Source organism: Anthonomus grandis, chromosome 22 (genome assembly GCF_022605725.1).
Source record: "Anthonomus grandis grandis chromosome 22, icAntGran1.3, whole genome shotgun sequence".
NCBI classification, from domain to species: domain Eukaryota; kingdom Metazoa; phylum Arthropoda; class Insecta; order Coleoptera; family Curculionidae; genus Anthonomus; species Anthonomus grandis.
Window position 1 is genome coordinate 41,536,099 of NC_065567.1, and position 20,701 is coordinate 41,556,799.

Below are 20,701 nucleotides of genomic sequence, written 5' to 3' on the forward strand. Positions count from 1 at the left end.
CTAGTGACATTCACCATGACAATCTGGCACTTATTTTGAGTCACCTCTGTATGGTCGGTGGGGGAGGCTAGGTTATTTAGTTCTTAGTTTGAATACATTTATTTACTCATTTTTCTTCTGCTCTTTTGATTTTTTATTATTTATTTTCTCAAATTCACTACTTTTTTTATTATATAGCAATTCTTTTATAGTTTAGTTGCATGGATCTAATACAGTTCATTCATTCGTACTTGTACATTTATATATTTAATTGATCTATCAACTAGCAAGTGTGTTAGTGTCTACTGGCGATGTGTTGGTCTATGTCAGACATGTTTGGACCTAGACTATCAAAAATTATGGTGAATTTCGTCCAATAGCTCTGGATATTTCAAAGATTTCAATAGAGTCTGACAAGAAAACCTCTTAAATAAACTGTATTTTTATGGTTTGCCTCCAACTCTCATTACTTGGCTTGGAAACTTCCTCGAGAAGCAATCCATCCAGGATGTTGTTGATAAACATACCTCGCAGAGGTTTCAAATTCACGCTGGTGTCCCTCGGGGATGCTTCAGATCCCCAGTCCTTTTTCTTATATATATCAGCGACCTTCTCGACAAGACTTCCAATTCAATTTAAAGCTTTGCTGATGGCAGCACATTGGTGGCAGCTCCAAGTCACTCAACCAGATGACTTTAGCCGACACTCAGTGCTATAGGCGTCAACAAATATTAATGCCGACCTTAACATAATTTTGGAGTGGGGTAAGTGTAGTCTGATTGTATTTACCAAGAAGGCTGCCTCTGCCGCCGCAAGCCTTATTATGTCGGTGCTTACTTTATCACTGTCAGTTTGCTTATGAAGTGTGGAGATTGGAAGCAATATGTGTCAAGCATGATCATGGTAGCAGTAATAGTTGAAGAAGCTTCTCAAAAACTGAGAGCTTTCTCTTAAAAATGAAAACGCTGTATACACGCAACACGTTTTAACGCTTTGCAAAACTCGGATTCGTCCATCTCTCAAGTATTGCTCTCACATATGCAGTTTTGTACCCAAACACACTCTGCAGCTGCTTGATTAAATCCAGAAGGGAGCCATATGTCTTACAGAAGATTCAGAGATAACTAGAAGTTTGGACAGTGTGGTGCATAGAAAGAGGGTGGTGCACCTGACTATGTTTTATCGGTGCCATCACAGTAAATGCTCTTCCGAACTGGCCAATATCATTCCACCTAGAGCTATATACGCAAGATCTACTTGAAAGGCAGATGCGACTCATGAATATTGAATGCATCTGTCAAGAACGTCGTTATATCGGGACTACTGTTTACGAAGAAATGCAAGTCTGTGGAATCAACTCTCAAAGCACGTCTTATCCGAACATTACGACTTGCAAAACTTTAAGAAAAATATCCACAGACATCCACCCAAAGCAGTTGCGCTATTCGTGAGGCACGATTCCCATAGGGTATTGCCTTTAATGCCAGTGTATTCCATTAAAAAAAATAATCTTTTATAGTTCAACATTTTATTTTTACCTTGAAATGAACGACTTTCCTTGCATTTCGAAACTGATATATTTCACCTTTTCGAATCCATGTATTTATACATATCTAAAAATAAAAACAATTCGCCACTGATATCTCGATTTAAATGATCGCTGCAAAAATGTAATCAGGTTCTTTGATGCGCTCGGGTTAACTGTGCTCTCACAACTCTAATCAAGCCTGTCCCTTATAGTTTGTGTATATATATTTGCTTTCACGTTGCACTAAAATGATATTTTACAATTTTCCGCGCTGGTCTTGCTGAATCTTGAATGTGATCTTAACAAATATTACGGACTTTTAGTGCTAAATTAAAAATACTCTAAGAATAAGCCTGGCTAATGGAAGAAGTATCCTGTCCTAATAACTGCTCTTGTTCTATCTATTTCATTTAAGTGTTTTTTTTTTAACTAATAACTACTCAAAATCGTACTGGCTTCACAAAAGCCAAACTCTTAATGTGAAGATTTCTTAAAGAATGTCTTTTTGTTGGTTAAAAGGTTTTTTTTTAAACAAATATTTTGCACAATTTTCGACACTTAACCCTGGATCCTTCTAAGTCCAATAGAAATCATCTGGCTGGTAAGTTACTTTCTTGCCTTAAGATCAAAATGCAATGCCATTGAATCCGATGATTAATCCCTATTTTTGCATCAATCCAGATATAGCTCGTAATTTTTGACTCTGCTGGTCTAGAAAATACCGTACACTTTCCTGTTTAATGTTTCACTTGTAGGTTTTACTACCCTCTCTTCGGTAAAATTACAAACTCTTTAGGAATAGCCCCGTACAATAGTTTCGCAATATACAATGTACATTGTGACTTACTATTATGAATGTTCCACACATCTTAGCTTTGATTTCTGGTCACGTTTGTTTCTTTCACTCATATAAACATGATTTGTCTGTTTACTACGTTTTCAAGTAATAAAATATATAAGGCAACTAATAAATTCTTAGTATGTTGAGTACTTAAGATAAAAATAATTGATAAGAAAGACATTATAAAAAATATAGTAGTTTGCTACAAAGATTATATGATATAAGATTTTTTCACTATGAGCATTATATAATTAAGTTAAGTAGTTTAATCACCCTGAATGACAAACAAAAATGTATAACGACATTTAAAACAGAGAAGATTGAACTCGTTCTATGATTCGCATTTGATATCTGATAGAAATACTAGTCTCATACGGAAAGTGAACTTTTTATTGAAACCCTGCAAACTGCAATATAATTGTGTAGGTGATCATGAGTACAAATAATTTTAGAAGTTATATAAGCGTAAAATCGAGGAAGCTAAGATAGGTGACGACCATCGCATCAAAAATTGAAATAACCCAATAAAAAGCAGCACTAACTAAAGGTATCACTGACGTTTATCCGCCAGAAATTCCAACGGTTCAAAATTCCTTTTCTTCTAAGAAGAAATATCGAGATATCACCTTTTTTTCACTGTTCCCCGTTATATAAAAAATACCTGAAAGATCACGTGTTTTAAAGGTTTTATTCTTAAAGAATCAATTTGGTTCTTATGAAAGTAGAAACACCACGATGAGCATGCAGAATGATTAAAGTTTTGTCACTGAGCTAACACCAGCAAGAGCACGCAGAGATATGCCAGGTATCTAAAGGACCAATACAGAACATATAGAATTGAATGCTCAGAATATATAAGAATCTATAACAACATATGAAGATATCTCTTTTTTTGAAGCCAGAAGAAGAGCACCCAAAAATATACCACCACAGAAACCACAAGCCTACAGCACAACTTACTGCAACGTAATTAATTTTTTTATGTTATTTTTTGCCTTTTAGAATGTTCGTTTAAAAAATCATAATTAACTTAAAATTTGTTCTGCGCCTATGAAACTTGTACTACAGTTAGTCTAGGGTACCTTCTCTAGGCTGACTATGATAATTTGTAAATTTTTAATACAGGGTGTTTTTAACACGTTGAGCCCCGCGTGCCCACCGGTGGGCATTTGGATTTTACTTCCAGGGACCAAATTTTCATTCTGGATATTTTTTGTTAATAGTTATTTTTTTGCAGTTTATGTTGTTTGTGGATCAATACTTTGTCGACTTTTGGCTGTTTTTGTAATTTTTTTGCGGTTACCCACGGGTGAGCACGTGGTCCCAGAATGCTATTTTACATTTTGGGACTGAATGCCCACCCGTGGACACTAGCTTTAATGTGTTTTTTTGTTTCAGAGTCAAGCAAATATGGCTAAGAAATATCTATCGGATCAGGAGTTGGCAAAGGAGCTGGAGAATCTGTCCGACGACGAGTCAAGAGATATAATAGAAGACGAAATTACCGGATTTTCAGATGATTCGCTCGTAGATAAAGATTTTATTCCTGTTGAAAGTGATCTATCATCCGATAACGATTCATCCGGTAATAATTCAGATAATTCTGCCATATTATTATCAAAAGACGAAGATCTAGACGATAACGTACCTCTAGCGACTTTAACTACTAAGCAAAAATGGGATCACGTTGAAGGATACCGATTGTCTTTCAGTGAAAGCCCTCAGAATGTTGGTGTTGTTCCAGCTGTTAGTGCAGACTTTGCAGGGAAAGAACCAACTGAATTTTTTAACTATTTTATCGACGATGAGATGATTAATCTATTTGTGACTGAAACCAATAGGTTTGCTTCACAGCGAATTGCTGCGGCAATAGCAGATCCAAACCGGAAGGCCAAGGTGCCGAAATGGGTGGATACCAATCCCGTGGAAATGCGAAAATTTTTTGGTATTATATTATGGATGGGCCTTCTTCCAATGCCTCAGTTACGGGATTATTGGTCAACCAAATCGTTGTACCAAAATCGCATACCCACAATTATGAGTAGAAACAGATTTGAAGGTATTTTGGGCATGTTCCATGTAAGTGGTAAAGAAAAGGACCGACTTTACAAAATATCCGAATTTCTTGACATGCTGCAAAAGAAATGTCTCCTACATGCCCGAAAAAGGCATTTGTATCGACGAAAGTAACGTCCCGTTTCGAGGACGCATTTATTTCAGACAATATATACCCAATAAGCGACACCGCTACGGTATAAAGCTTTTTAAATTGTGTGTATCTGGAGGATACATCTGGGATTTCAAGGTATATACCGGCAGAGAAAAATCAAGTGAATTTGCAGTTTCTGAAAAAGTAGTCATGGAATTGATGGAAGGTCTTTTGGACAGTGGCCGCACACTTTACACTGACAACTGGTACACGAGCGTATCATTATCCAAAAGACTGATTGACGGAAAAACGCATTTAGTTGGTACAATTAGAGCAAACCGCAAAGGTAATCCTCAGAAAGTAATAAATAAGTTGAATCGAGGTGGAATTGTAGCTCGGCAAGATAATGACAAAACTGTAGTCCTGAAGTGGAAGGATAAGAGAGACGTCATCATGCTAAGCACCAAACACGATGATTCTACCGTTACTTTAGCAAAGAAAGGAAAGGTACGAAACCGAAAGTAATTGTTGACTAAGGCCTTTATCGACTTGTCGGATCAAATGTCAGCATACGCGCCTTTTCTAAGGCGAACTTCAAAATGGTACAAACGCCTAGTGTTTCATCTCATTACTTCTACAACAATAGTAAACGCGTTACATCTTTGTAATAAAATAAACAAGAAAAAAATCAGCATCACCACTTTCAAAGAAGAGGTAGTTTCAGGTCTCATTGAAAACGACGAAAAACTTAATACTGTTTCTCGTCCTTCCACGTCAAGAACGCAACGCTGTACGTTGAAGGAAGTGAAAGGCCAAAAACGAGTTACTCGAAAGAGATGCACTAAATACAGCACCATGTCAATGGCTCACAATGCTGCGTACGCCCGAAAAAATGCGAAAAAGGTCAATACAATTTGTGTACCATGTAATATTCCCCTTTGTATTACTTGCTTCCAAAAACATTTGGCTTAAAACTTTAGTGTCAGCAGTTTCTTTGTGGCAGTGTGACATTTCGTTAAACGTTAGGTCGTTTTAGTAAGTTTTATTATATTTAGGTTAGTCATTTTTATGGTATTTTAAGTTTTGGTTACATAAGAAAACGACTGTTTTTTTACGACAATTTATTTTTAAGTTTTAAGAGTATTTTTTCTGTTTTAAGGTGATATAACATGGTATATTAACTCAAATGTTATTTTTTTCTACTCTCAATTACAATTATTATAAATTGTGTTCAATATGCCCTCCTAAATTTTGTACGCAAGCGTTTACCCTTTTTGAGTACGAGTCATTAACCTTTTCCAACATAATTGGCGTGACTGTTTGAAAAATCTCCCGAATTTTATTTTTTATATTTTCACTTGTGGTAGGACTTGTTTGATAGACTTTTTCCTTCATATATCCCCACAAGAAAAAATCCAGTTTGGTCAAATCTGGGGACCTTGCGGGCCAAGGGACCGGCCCACCTCTCCCTATCCATCGGTTATCAAAATGCTCATTTAAAAAATTTCTAACAGCATGGCTATAATGAGCTGGAGCGCCGTTATGCTGAAACCAAATCCTATCTCGAACATGGTCAGGCAACGTTTGTAGAAGGACATTAAAATCGTTTTGTATAAAGTTTAAATACATTTCACCCGGAAGATGTCCATTAAAAAAGTGCGATCCAATAACGTTATGTCCTATTATTCCTGCCTAAACATTAAGCGAGCATCTATGTAGATGATGAATTTCTCTGGTGGAGAATGGATTGCTGGTGTCGTAATAATGAAAATTATGTTTATTAACACTGCCATTTTATGGAATGTAGCTTCATCCGAAAAAAGCACAAAATTTAAAAATTCAGGCTGTCGAATCTTATTTTGCGTCCACTGACAGAAAGCCATTCTTCTTTCATAATCTTGCGGAAGTAATTCCTACAACAATTGAATATGGTAAGGATGGAATTTTTCGCTTCGAAGTAAGAAAGATATTGATGTTGCACTAAAGGGTAATTCTTTAAGAAGCTGCCTAACGCTTTTATGAGGATCTTTAACGACACTTAAAGCTACTGTCATCCTGTTTTCCTTATTTGTAACTGGCTTCACCCGTTCATGTTTTTCAAAAATTACACTTCCTGTTCTCTCAAATCATTCTTTTAGTTTTTGAAACACTTGTGCTTGGGGATGTCTCCTTTCAGGATAAACTTGCGCATAAATTTTAGATGCCAAGAGGCTATTTCTTTCAGCAGCTCCAAGGGCATATATCATATCAACAAATTCCTCACGAGGAAAATTCATATTGATTACAAAATGAACAATAAAAATTAAAAATCGATTAACTAACTCACTGATAATAATTTCAAAAATGGTTTTTGAAGAAAAAACATTGATCTTGTCTACTGCTGTCATAAAACTAATAATCTGACAATTATTATTTTACGTTTAAACCAATGTTTCTAAGCAATCTTGATCAAAACTTAAAGAATACCCGTTTTATGCGTAGTATTTTACAGAAAAGTTAAAATATCTGAAAAAGTACTTGGTTTAGCTATAGGACATATTACATAAAAAATGAAGGTATTTGAGGAACAAACTTAATTAGATAAAAATATACAGGGTGTTCCATTTGAAAAATTTGAGATATTGCGTATTTAATTTCGGCAAGTTTGAAAGTTTTTTAAAAACACCCTGTATTAAAAAATTGCAAATTATCATAGTCAGCCTAGAGGAGGTACCCTAGACTAACTGTAGTACAAGTTTCATAGGCGCAGAATAAATTTTAACTTAATTATGATTTTTTAAGCGAACCCTCTAAAAGGCAAAAAATAACATAAAAAAATTAATTACGTTGCAACGCCGCACGGAAATTTTAAAAACGTTATACCAAAGTAAAGTACTCCATTTGCCTCACATTTTAGTACCATAATATACAGGGCGTACCGTTTAAAAAAAATCATATTTTATAGTAACTTTTTGTGACACACCCAGTATACATAAAAATATTTTTAGTTCGTAGGTTTTTGTCAACCCTACAACTTTGCTGTAAAACTTTTTGCTCTACCTCGTATAGTTAAGGCGCTATCTTAGCCGTACACCTTGTTGGCACACCCTGTATATATCCCAATAAATCCAAATCTAGATGATATATACTCAATTGTACAAAAACATATATGGATAAAATCTGTTGATCTAATATATGTAATATTAATATTGGAACAATCTAATTTTTGGACTAAGAAACGATCTACGTAAAGCGGCAAACGTACATCCTATATGCAGGTTCTTTTGTTCGTGTATTTACATGCATTTTACATAAAAGGATGTAGCAGGGTCACAACGCCTATGTATATAGGGCATACGTTTAGTATGTCTATAGGAGTATAAGGGATTGATGCCGCGAACCTGCAATTTTCGTAGTCCGCATAAGCTTCCATAGTTGTTCGGCCTTCCTGATCGGCCAATTATCGTTAACTTTAACACTAAGGCTACGAAAAAACTTATATTCTTTAACCCGGATGGACATGATTATCCTGTATTAGAGCAACAGGACAGTATAACAACGTGAGTTTAAAACTACTACTCACCGGCTAAATGTCGATCGGACTGTGATCGGGACTGCCTGCTCACCTGAAATTATAGCAGATCAATTATGCATGGTCAGTCATCCGCTATTAACGGCTTGAAGTTCAAAGGCGATGCGATGGCTATATGCATGCGTCGTCCAGATTGTGTAATTTATATGGAGTAACTAATACATAGGCCTCTTTACATATTCAATCATTGTTAAGCATTTTCGATATCCTCTTATACAGGATGTCTAGTAATTAGTTGGACATAGGTTAATGTATGATACATCAAAATAAAGTGTTTGAGCTTAATATGGCTTAGAATACTATCTAGGAATCTATTTGACAACTTAAAGTGAGTAGCAGGAATATGATATTTATTTTATCATTAACACTAGATGACGCGACATACAACAAAATCGGTTAATTAAAATGGTCATATTTTTTTTTACTACCGTGTGGGACTGAAAATAATAAAATAGCATTTATTTTAGTTACACAAATGCTGTACTATTTTAATCTACAAAACTTCAAAAAGTAGACTGTGTTCATAATAAACGCATTTATTAAGTTGCGCACTTTATGCGTTTATTTAAGGATGCACCTGAGACAAACTGGCATATCTGACGAACCCAGTTTGTCATATTACAGGTACATAAGTTTCAAACTAGAATCTGCGGTCAACTCCAAGGATTTACAGGAATCTCAGAAAAATGAACTGCAGTCTCTATAAAGAGATACTAAGACGCAACTTGGAAAACTCTCAAACGGAGGCTAAAAACAAGCTATCAGAGACACATTCGAGAAATCATGTCCACTAAGCAACCATGTCGGGCAGGGAACACCTCCTAGTGGAACCAAGAAACAAAATCATCCTAGGAGCCTTCTTAGACGTTAAGGGGGCATTTGACAACAGGTCATATGACCTAATCAAACATAGGCAGGACAGTGAGTCTGAACACCGCCACGGTAAAAGCCAAGGTGTGCCGAGAAACACCGCAGGGGGAGTACTTTCACCGCTGTTGTGGAACTTTCTATCGGACAGCCTGCTGACACGGCTGGGAGTCATCATATCTTCGCTGTAAGATATGCAGACGACATGGAACTATTTGAAAAAATGCAAAGAGCTCTGAATGTTTTCGAGCACTGGTGCAAAAGACACTAGGATGCAATCTGGAAACTGTTCAACGGAGCCTAAAAATTACCTGGAGCTCGAAGTACTGATAGAGCCAGTTACACAGGCTATCAGAGACCCACTCGAGAAATCATGTCCCCTAAGCAAACCACGTCAGGGAACACCTCCTGGTAGAACCAAAAACTGAGTGAGCTTAGGCGGATAAAAAGAAAACTCTTCAACACAGCAAAGAGAATTGGGAAGTGAATTCAATATAGACAAATCTGAACAAGTAAGGGCAAGCCCCGCAAAAACCACCCTAGTCGCCTTCACCTAAAGGAGGAAACTAAAGCCCATAAGAAACTTAGAGTACTTTTTGGTGAATACCTGCGACTTGAAGATGAGGTCAAAGATCTAGTGGTGACCCTGGATAAACAACTCAGCTACAAGAAGCACGTAATAAATAATAGAAATAACGCCATGAAAACCCTTATGTATTGTAACAGCATGTTCGGCACATCATGGGGACTCTCACCAAAAATACTACACTGGGGAATACACTACAACAATGGTGAGACCCATCATTACATATACCGGGTGTCCATTTATAAACTGACACATTTTAACTGCTTATAAGTCGAGAACGAAAAATGACAACAATGTGCGGTTTTCACAGAACTTCATCAATATTTTTGAAGTTTTTTTTGACAGTGTTGCCAAGTTTCAAAATTTACCTGAAATAGGAGGAAAAAAATTGATGATTTTCAAAGGCCGATTTCTCAAAAATTTTAAACGTAACACCCTGTACTTTTTAATTTTAAATGAAAGCCTGTTAAATCCCCTTTCCGAAAATGTATAAATTGTCATAAATTCATTACTTTTTTTACAGAGCCAATTTTAGTAAATGACACCTTTTTGAAAATTTTCGTAGAATACATATTTGGTGATTGATGAACATTTTCTGGTAATTGCCTATGTATCGCTTTAGCATGATCATAATTAAATAATTTGCGCTATTGCCATGCTAACTACAAACATGCCAACTACAAACAATTGAAGAAATTAATTTTAATTTATAACTAATAAATTAGCTGCTGAATATGACCCCCATTTTGCTCGGAACATAAATGTAGACGGAGAAATAAGTTGCCGAAGGCGTTTTGTAGCATTCGCGGGGTAATTTGGTTGAAAACGTTTACTATGTTGTTGCACAGTTCATCCAAATTTCTTGGGGTTGGATTGTAGCAACGGTCTTTTACATATCCCCATATACAAAAATCCGGAATGGTTAGATCGGGAGAATAAGGTGCCCACTCAATTGGACCTGCTCGCCCTATCCATCTGTTTCCAAAAGTAAGTAGTTTTCTTTTAACTGTTCCCTCCTGGTAAAATTGGCATACCCAATGAAGTATAGAATTGCGTGAAGGTGGAGTTCTTTCAAAAATCAGCCTAAATCTTCTCGTTTGCGTAACTGATTTGCATTCACTAAATAATAACACGCAACGTGCCTTTTTCCGGGTGGTAAACATATTTAAACCTTTCAAAATCTTTAAAAAATGCAAAAATACATATAGAAATCAAATTATTGGGACTGCCCAACGAATGACGTTAAAAAGATTTGACAGTAGTTAAAGCCCACAAAACAAATTGTGCAACTCACAGCCTCCTTGACAAGCTACAATTGTTATTGTTGTCACTTAATACCGAGAATGTTATTTAATAGGTGCTTATTGTAGGAAAATTTTCAAAAAGGTGTCATTTACTAAAATTGGCTCTGTAAAAAAAATTTATGAATTTAAGACAATTTATACATTTTCGGAAAGGGGATTTAACAGGCTTTCATTTAAAATTAAAAAGTACAGGGTGTTACGTTTAAAATTTTTGAGAAATCGGCCTTTGAAAATCATCAATTTTTTTCCTCCTATTTCAGGTAAATTTTGAAACTTGGCAACACTGTCAAAAAAAACTTCAAAAATATTGATGAAGTTCTGTGAAAACCGCACATTGTTGTCATTTTTCGTTCTCGACTTATAAGCAGTTAAAATGTGTCAGTTTATAAATGGACACCCTGTATAGCACCAATATGGCATGTGGCAGAAAAGAGGACTGTTATTCAAATACTCAATAAAACACACAGAACAGCATGTCTGGGTATAGCAAAAGCGATATCAACGACACCGACTGCTGCCCTAGAAAACCTAACAGAGCTAAGCCCACTACATTCAGTAGTACGGACTGAAGCAATATTAGGAGCAAAAAGACTACCGTCGAGTAGCGCAACGATCGTCACGAAAATTGGACATAATGCCCTCTTCATCAATATACAGAACCTTAGGCGTATGGCACTAAGAACGGGTAAAACCAAGGTCACACAGCCAAACCCTTGGTAATTAAGAAGGGAAAAAGACCACTGGGCTTGAATAGAACCCGGCTTAGGCAAGGCAGCTTCTTAATACTGTACACTGTGTCCATACGATCAAAGAGCGGAGTAGCAGTGGGCGTACTAGAGCATGGACAACAGGGAAGGCAACTCTAAGCCTGGGCCTGGAAGCAACAAACTTACAGGCAAACATAATACGAATCTTCGAGACTAGGTTAAAGACCGTACAACACTGCTGGGAGAATCTCGCGGACCTAGTTGAAGAACAAAACAGACCAAAGATAATCCTATCACAGAATATGGTCAACTATGGCGTTGTAGGATAATCTAACTTGTAATGAAAGGAGCTAGCAAGAAAATATGTCAAAAATAAAACCCGGACAAAGGGATATGGTTAAGCCTTGGGCATAAAAACTACTGGAAATAACTGCCAAAGCTGGAACTTCAAATCATTTTTCGGCAGCCCGCCCTTCAGGAAGGGTAAGAACATACTGGGTCACTCCAGGCCACAACTGCGAAAGGTAGCAGAGCTGCTCACAGGCCATGCACCCTGCAGGAAACACCTACGTAGACTTGGAAAAGTAAATACACCCGACGCCATTATGTAGAGGTTGTGAAGAAGAGGAAGAAAGCATTCTTCAGATTCTATGCTTCTGCGAAGCATTCTTTAAACCACATCAGGGCGACAGTACTGGCCGAAGCTAAACCTTTACCAAAGAGAATAAGAACTACACACTGGGCAAAATATTGGAAGCTAGAAGCAACAAAACTGAACATGTGGGAGTAAATCTTTGGGGCACAAAGATAAAATATTTACTCCCCAATGTTCAGACCGCAAACACACGAGTAGACCGCAGTGTAGGCAACCAACTGGTATCACCCAGCAGGGGTGTTTTCATGGGTAACAGGCACGGTGTCCCACACTACCAGGGGTTAAAGCACTACCGATGTTCATAAAGAATTTCTACGCCGACAAAAAAAAAGACGCGTACCTAATCTAAATGTAATTATAGGTTATTAATAACCAGCAATTTGCAGAGTAGTATAAATTTAATGACAAAACTGAATACTGGATAGAATTTTTTAAGAGTTGATGATCATTGTTTAACCTAAGAAATTAAGAACACATTTCGTTCTTTTTTCGCTCGTCAAATTATGTACCGCATCTATCACTTATGTACTACGAGGGTGGTTCAATAAGTAAGGTAAATTAGCCACAGATGGTGGTACTATAATTTTTATGTGTATACGATGATGTAGCTATACACTTCGGAGAAACCTCTACAAAGTTACATTACAAAGTAGGATCCAATGTTTACTTTGTGCGTGGCAGTCGTTTCCAGTAGCTCATCACAACATCATTATAATTAACCAAAAAAAAACCATTAAAAGCAGTAACGTAAGCAGTGATACGCATTTGTACACTCTACGAAACAGCTGGCAACGGCTTAGATTAAATTGGTTTTGCACTCACTAAAGGCTATTTTTGGATAAATGACTTAAAGCGTAGTCGAAATTAAATTAAAATAAATATGAAGCCCAGTTGCAGTGGCTACACCAGAAATGATATATTGAGAAAAATATATTTTATTGAATCCTACTTGGCTGGTCTTGCTCAAAGAGTTTGCATTGGATCATCTCATAATCTGAAATTTTATACAACTGTGGAGATCCTCAGGCTTAAGTTTTCAACCCACTCTTATTCCTTGCGGATTTTGAATAATCATCTTACATTGTTAAATATTTCTGGAAAATTATATTCTATGGCATTGCCCTGACCATATGAGTCTATCAAAAGCTATTCAGCCAGATGTTTAACAGCTCAATTTAAAAATCAAAGAATAGCTTAAGGTTCTGGTGTAATTCTAATCTTCTCCTTTTGAACTAAACCAAAACCAGTATTATGTCAATTAAATTTAGTCTGGAGGATCCCTTTATCCAAAAAGTGTCCATTGAATGCCGCTCTAAGACCTGAAGTTTTTATTAAGTGGTAAAGTAGGCCATCATTAGGACTTTTTACGACATTTTAACGATGTTTGTCTTCTAAATGCTCCTTCCTGTTTTAATTTAATGTATTTTTTTATATCTCCCCTAATCAGTATGGATTTCAGTCATCTAAGGGTATGCAGGATGCCATTTTTAGATTCTTAAAGGGTGTGTATCTATCTATGAACTCCAAGGAGGCTGCAGCAGGGGGTAATTTATGATCTATCCAAGGCTTTCGATTGTGCGGATCATGCTGCTGTCAAAGCTTGATTTTTATGAATTTAGGAGAGTGGCTTTGACGTGGGTGAAGTCATACCTATATGGTCGCACCCAGAGGGTGGTTGCATCTGAATTTTCTTCAGGGATAGCACACCTTAAATGTGGCGTACCTCAAGGGTCAAAGTTATTTTATTTTTATTATACGTTAATGACTTAAGCTCTCTACCACTGCATGGACTAGTGGTTCAGTTTGCTGATGATAGTACAATTTTGCGGCATAACAAAGATCAAAAAGTAGTTAGATCTCTCATAGTAGAGGACCTTCACAAAATTAAAAAGTGGTGCATCTGCAATCAGCTTGTATTGAATGTTGATAAGACTTTTATTCTAAGCTTTAAGTTTAATGTGGAGCGTTTTTTGTTTGATGAGCAGAGTCCACTACATGGTGGGGATTATTGTCAATTTCTCTGGGTGGGGATTATTGTCGATTTCTCGGCCTCTTCATTGATGGGAGTTTAAGGTTTGACAACCATGTTTTGGGCCTCGTTGCTAAACTTTCTTCTGGTTGTTTTGCAGTCAGGGTTGCCAGGCATGAGCTGTTGTTATTTGCTCGTTCAGTTTATTTCGCCTTAATAGACTTTCATATCCGGTATGGGTTGCCAGTGGACATTTGGGATTTGTGCTCCAAGGGATTCCTTAACATCATTTTTACTATTCAGAAAAAAGCATTGTAAGTGAGAGAAAAGCAAAGTGTGGTGTTGGTCTGAGAGTCTCTTGTAAACCTCTTTTTGTAGCTGAAAGAATTTTAACAGTTTTCTCACTCTTTATATTGGAAACTGCAACACTCATACATTTAGTCCATTAAGTCCGTTGGTTCACCATCCTGCACCAGTCATAATATTCGGCAAGTAAACAACTTATCTCTTCCAATCCCTACCTCCTCAATTACGAGAAAGTCTCTTATATTTATTAGTCGTAAAATATTTAATCATGTTTCTCTTTCGATTAGGACTGTTACAGACCTTAAAAAGTTTAGGAGGGAACTAAAGAAATTAATATAGAGAGTATTTTAACGACTGTTGATATTTGAAATTATTAGCCCTCAAATTACCATTGAAATCTGGTTGTGTATAGGAGTCATCATTTCAGCCCACTTATTCTTTCTTATGTCTTTTTTAAATATTCTTATACATTCCTCATTTTTCTGTGCCTTTCTTACTTCGAGTTAAATAAATCCTTAACTGGGCCTGAAATATTGATTTGAATGCCGGACTTTTGGTACTTAAAAGCTACAATATATAGGTACTTCGTTTATTACAACGGAAAAAAATAATGGTGTAAAACTGCAGAGATTTAAGCTAGCGTATAAGATCTAAACATGGTATATTAAATTTGATCCACAAGATAGATAACCTATATAACCTAATCGAGATCAAAGTGGGTTTCGAAACAATGGTGTTACAGTACCTGACGCTACACAACGAATATTAATCTTTGTTAATTAACCTTTTTTAATTAAAAATACTAGTGTATCTAAATCATGGAAAAATACTTATATAGCGTGATATACAAGGTAGCCACTTGAAAATGAAGCGAGCCAGTAGTAGTAAAGATGACTGTTAATTAAATGCTTAGGCCTGTCAATTTTCGCGTTCAAATAGCAATTTCTTCCATACTTCTTTAACGATGTTAGCATTTTTGGGTTACAAGTGGCCTTATATACTAAAGATGTAACTAGACAAAATATTATTAAAACTCTAATTTGTGTATCAATGTACACATTAATGTTACGGCATTTCGTGTTCGAATAAGCAATAAATTAAAGAATCCAAATTAAAAATATTACTTATTATTAGTGTTTAATATAAATATAGTACAAAATAGTTTTGGTTATTAAACGAGCTTCATTTTTTCTTTTGCCTTATAATAAAGAATGCAACTCGGTTTCTGCTAAATATAATAATTTATTATATCACTTTATTTTCTTCTCTTAAAATTGAGTAATCACTGGCAACATGAAATACTAAGCATGTTTATAAATAAAATATCCCCTCTGCCCCCTTTGTAGATGTTACGCTCAATCCAAAGCAGCCAATGTTTATTCTAGTGACAACATTGAAATATTCTAACATTGAATAGTTCTAAGATACAGAAATTTTTTTAATATGATTTATTTTCTTGAAAAAGGGGATAGCCAGTAAATAAATAAAATTAAAATAAATGTATTAAATGTTAAAACGATATTTTCTTCAATTATTAAAGGTAAGCAATATTTTTTGATCCATATTTCTAGCCATAAAAAGCTCTACTTTGTATAAATAAAAAAGCCTCTGTATTATTCTCCAAAGATTTTCTTTTATTAATAAAAAAAAGCCTATAGAAATGTTCTTTTAGAAAACCTACTTACCCCCAGTGATGGTGATAATTTTTTTAGTACAGGTGTAGAGTTAGATTTCCCGCTAGCCAAAACTCGTCTTGAACTTCTGTATGAAATAGGCGAGGCATTTCTCCAAAGATCACTCTCAGAAGATTCTGTATCAGAGCCGGGAGAACTTGATGCCCATGTGAGATTTGTAGAACTCTCTGAAGGTGATGGGGACGTTTGAGTAGCTGCATGGGATGTAATGGTAGTGGAGATCTAGAAAAAATATTAAAATGAAAAAAGCTGCTTTTTGAATGCAAAGCCAGCACAACAGCTAAAAAAGAAAACGACAATGCTTTGCCGATTCCCCCACAAATGAGCTTGCCTCTGAAAGGGCAAATGCAATATGTTGTACGGACGGCTTAGGCTATATTCATTTTGGGTCGAAGGAGAAACGCTTTGAGCTTGAGTGTGTGGTTTATTTATTTATAAACGGGCACAACAGTATAAATTCACAACAGTAATACATAATATAGGTAATATAAAGAAATACAGAAAATCATTAAGTAATACCTATTAATAATATCTAACCTAAGCTTACTAAAACTTGACGCAGGAATTTTCAAAAAGGTCAAGATCATGATGTCGGTTTGCTAATCTCATTGTTCTAGTGAGGAAGTTATTAAGACCATAGTTGTACGGTGGATTGGGTAACGAAAGCTATCAGTGGCTTAAGTTGTTCTTAGTGAAGCATGAATATTGATTTTTTGAAGTAGCTCTGAAGCTCCAGATTTCCCATATAGGATATTGTAAAAAGTAATAAGATCCCTCCTCTTATGGCGAATAATGATGGGAACCATATGTAGCATATCAAGTATATCTGCATCATTGTAATTATCTAAGATATTCAATTTATTTTAAAAATTTGAGTTCAACTAGTTGGAGCATTAATATGTACCCCATAGAAAGGAGACGACACACTGGAGGTATACTCCAGATTAGGACGGACCAGGGCACAGTAGAGTATTTGCGGCAATACTTGTGCCTAAAGTCTTGAGTACATCTCCTAACAAAACCAAGGATGCGGAAAGTTTTATTGATAGCACTATCTAAGTGATGAGAAAATTGTAAACTTGTATCGAAAGTGACACCCAAATCCTTAAAAAGAAGAGCTCTTTCGAGGGTATAGCGACCGATCTTGTAGTCGAAATTAATAGTATTTCTAGAACGACAAAAGGTCATTATTTCACATTTAGCTGGATTAAGTTCCATACCATTTCCTTTACACCAAACTACCAAATTATTTAGATCATATTGTAATTTGTCACAATCCTCAGGGGACTCGATTATACAACGCAATTTCAGATCATCGGCAAACAACAAAAATAGGCAGCTAGTGAAGCATTCATCTATATTATTAATAAAAATATTAAAAAGCGGCCCGAGATGAGAGCTGCCTCAAGGCTCCAGATGGAATCTGAATAGTTTTAGAAAGAAAATTACCAAATTTAACAATCAGTCTACGATCAGATAAATAGCTCTTAAACCAGGATGATATAGGTTCATCAATACCAATCATTTTTAGTTTATGCAACAAAATATTGTGAGGTACCTTGTCATTGCCTTGGAGAAATCTGTCTATATTGTATCCACTTGATATCCCTTCTCCAAGGCATCCAACAAAAAGTCCACCTGAGTAAGAAGGTTCAGCTCCGTAGATTTGCGTGGTCTAAATCCAAACTGCTGATCAGTTAGTAGAGGTTCAAGAAGGGGGGTGATGATGTCATATACTAAGCTTTTAAAAACTTTGAGAACTGCACTGAGTATAGTGACAGGACGATAGTTGGTAGCACTGGTTTTGTCGCCCAACGATGAATAGGCTTTAGGAAACTCTCTTTCCGATAGTCTGGGAACATTCCAATTTGAAGGGAAAGATTGAATATGTAGTATAAGGGTCTGGAGAGATTAAAGCTACGTTTTTTTAGGAATAAAGTAGGCACACCGTCTGGTCCAGGACCCTTGTTAATATTCAAGAATGAGAGTTTAGTAAATATATCAGATATTCTAATGTGAAGGTGAGGGATATGGGTATCGGATGCAGATAATTCATGAGTGGGGACGTTAACACAATGGTGTGAGTATGCGGTAGAAAAATAATTAGCAAACATGTTAGCAATCTCTTCTCCAGAACAACTTGTCCCGTCCAAGTGTCTCAGTGTATTTGGAAAAGAGCCATTTTTCCTTTTATGATTAACAAATGACCAAAATTTCTTTATGTTTGAGCCAATAGCTGCTTCAGTGCAATAAATATACTGTGTGTAACATTTCTGTGACAGATCCTTGCATAGCTATCTCAATCTAAAGAAAATCCCGATAATCTGCAGATGATAGTTTTTGTTTATATTTTTTGTGCATTTTTTCTTTTCGATAATACGATTTTTAAGTTCAATTGAAAACCACACTGGGAATTTTCTAGCCGGGTATGTTTTTAGAGGTACAAATATCAATTGCAATAAGGATAATTTCATAAAAAATATAAGAGTATATATAAGTTTATAGGACTATTTTTTAATATACAGAGTATCGCAAATGCTGCTGCGAAGCATAAAGACCTGGGCCATTAAGAAAATTGGAACAATTACAATGTGACAAAACAAGAGTTACACTGTTGTTCACAAAGCTGCTTTTTTAACGCAACATCTAATATATCCTTACTCTTATACAAGTTTTTTTGCTTTGAATCTGAAATGTGTGTCAAAAACAACACCCAAGTTTTTCTATTCATTTATATTTAACAGTTTTTCATGATTTATTAGAATCTCACAGTTTATTCGAGACCATGATGCCAAGATGCCAATATAAATCACGGCAGATTTTTTTAAATTTAATTCAACGTTGAATAATGATGTTTTGCATTTAAACTTCGACCTAATGAGTCCATTGCTGTATTAACATTATTTTTAGTAAAATGATTATTAATTTTTATATCACCACAGTATTGACCTAGGCGACAGTTTCAAATTTTATTTTTTAAATAATTTATACAAAGTATTAACAAAAGGGTCCAAAATGGATCCCTGAGGTACGCCCCTATTAAATTCTTTTGGCTCAGAGTACACGTTATCAACCCTTCAATCCGTTATATGAGACCGATTTGAAAGATAATTACTACAAAAACGTATAGCACTTGGTAATAACCCGTAATGAAAGAGCTATGCTAAAAGTAGGTTATGGTGAAGAGTGTCGCAAGCTTTGCTGAAGTCTAATAGTACCAAAGCTGTTGTTTCGCCCTTGTCATGAGCAATAACAATACCCCCAGAAAAGCTGAAGCAGTACTAGCGAAATCTCGACTGCGTATCTGAAAGCAAATTGTTTTTTACAATATACTTAATCATCTGCTTATATATGAGCTTCTCAAAAATCTTAGATAGTTGGCTACAGATCTGAAAAACTATTTGGGTTAAATACCTTGGGCAGTGGCAGCACTATTGCTTTTTCCACGTTGGAAATTCACCTTTTTCGATGCAGATATTAAAGATATGAGTTAATACCGGTAGGTCATTGAGAGTAGGCCAGCACATCTTAATCAGTTCCAATGATATACCGTCAATGCCACTGGCTTTCGATTTTATTTGCGTAATAGCTTTAGATATAACATCATTATGCACCAATTCCTAATAAAACTCTTGATCTGTTACTGTGCTATCCCCGAACGGTATCTGGAGAAACTGGCGTAGACACCCAGCGTACAGACTCGGTAGAAAACTGATTAATAGCTTCCGAATTTTTTAAGCCATCAAGTTCTAACGCAGAATTGCCTTTTGCTTAACTATATATACCTTAAGATTGGCCAAGCTATTCCATCCAAACGCATGCATGGGCAAACATGGGGATTACAGCTCAAAATTGCACACTGGATCTACACTAGAGAAGGCTTAAGCTAAGCAAAATACAAAGTTCGCACGTCTAGGCAAAACAGGAGCCATGAAATCTACACCAACCGCATCCCTTCTTAACCTCCCACCATTACATCTGATGATTCAAGGAGAAGCAACGCTGGGACTGGAGCGAATGGGAAATAATAGTCAAGTTAACTTGACAGAACACCAAAGAATATTATGATTCTACGAGGCAGTCAAATCAGAAATGATTTCGGATCACATGATTCCAAAGTATTGCTTCCGCACACTATTTAAAGTTGAATATCCAACAAGGAAAGAATGGAATCACAGTATGCAAAATCGAAAGGGAACGGGAGCTGGAATTTTTGGAGAAAAACCTAAGCATACTGCACATCCGCTTGGAAGACATGTCACAGTTTTTTAGACAGAAATATTTGCGATACTAGAATGTGCTAGGAAAAACATTAGGAGAGCATACACTAACAAGCAGATCCTAATAATAACAGATAGCCAAGCCGTTCTAATGGCCTAATCGAACCCTAGAGTCACATCAAAGCTGGTTTGAGAATACCTCATGAAACTGAAAACCTTAGGAGACCACAACTCAGTTAGGCTGAAAAAGCCGATGAACTTGGAAGAAAATGCTCTACGGCACCTTACATCGGACCAGAACTTGCACTGTGAGTGTCAAGAAGCA

The 20,701-nt window shown here is 36.1% G+C and overlaps 1 protein-coding gene across 1 annotated transcript in view; it reads right to left on the minus strand.

Annotated features, from left to right (window-relative positions):
- Positions 1-20,701, minus strand: part of LOC126748530 (rho GTPase-activating protein 7) — a 448,556-nt gene that overhangs the window by 23,278 nt on the left and 404,577 nt on the right. Inside the window, exons 6-7 of the mRNA XM_050457835.1 lie at positions 16,148-16,378; positions 8,060-8,102 (exon numbers count right to left, since the gene is read on the minus strand). Of these exons, the coding sequence (XP_050313792.1) occupies positions 8,060-8,102; positions 16,148-16,378 (274 nt within the window). The remainder of the gene's footprint in view (positions 1-8,059; positions 8,103-16,147; positions 16,379-20,701) is intronic.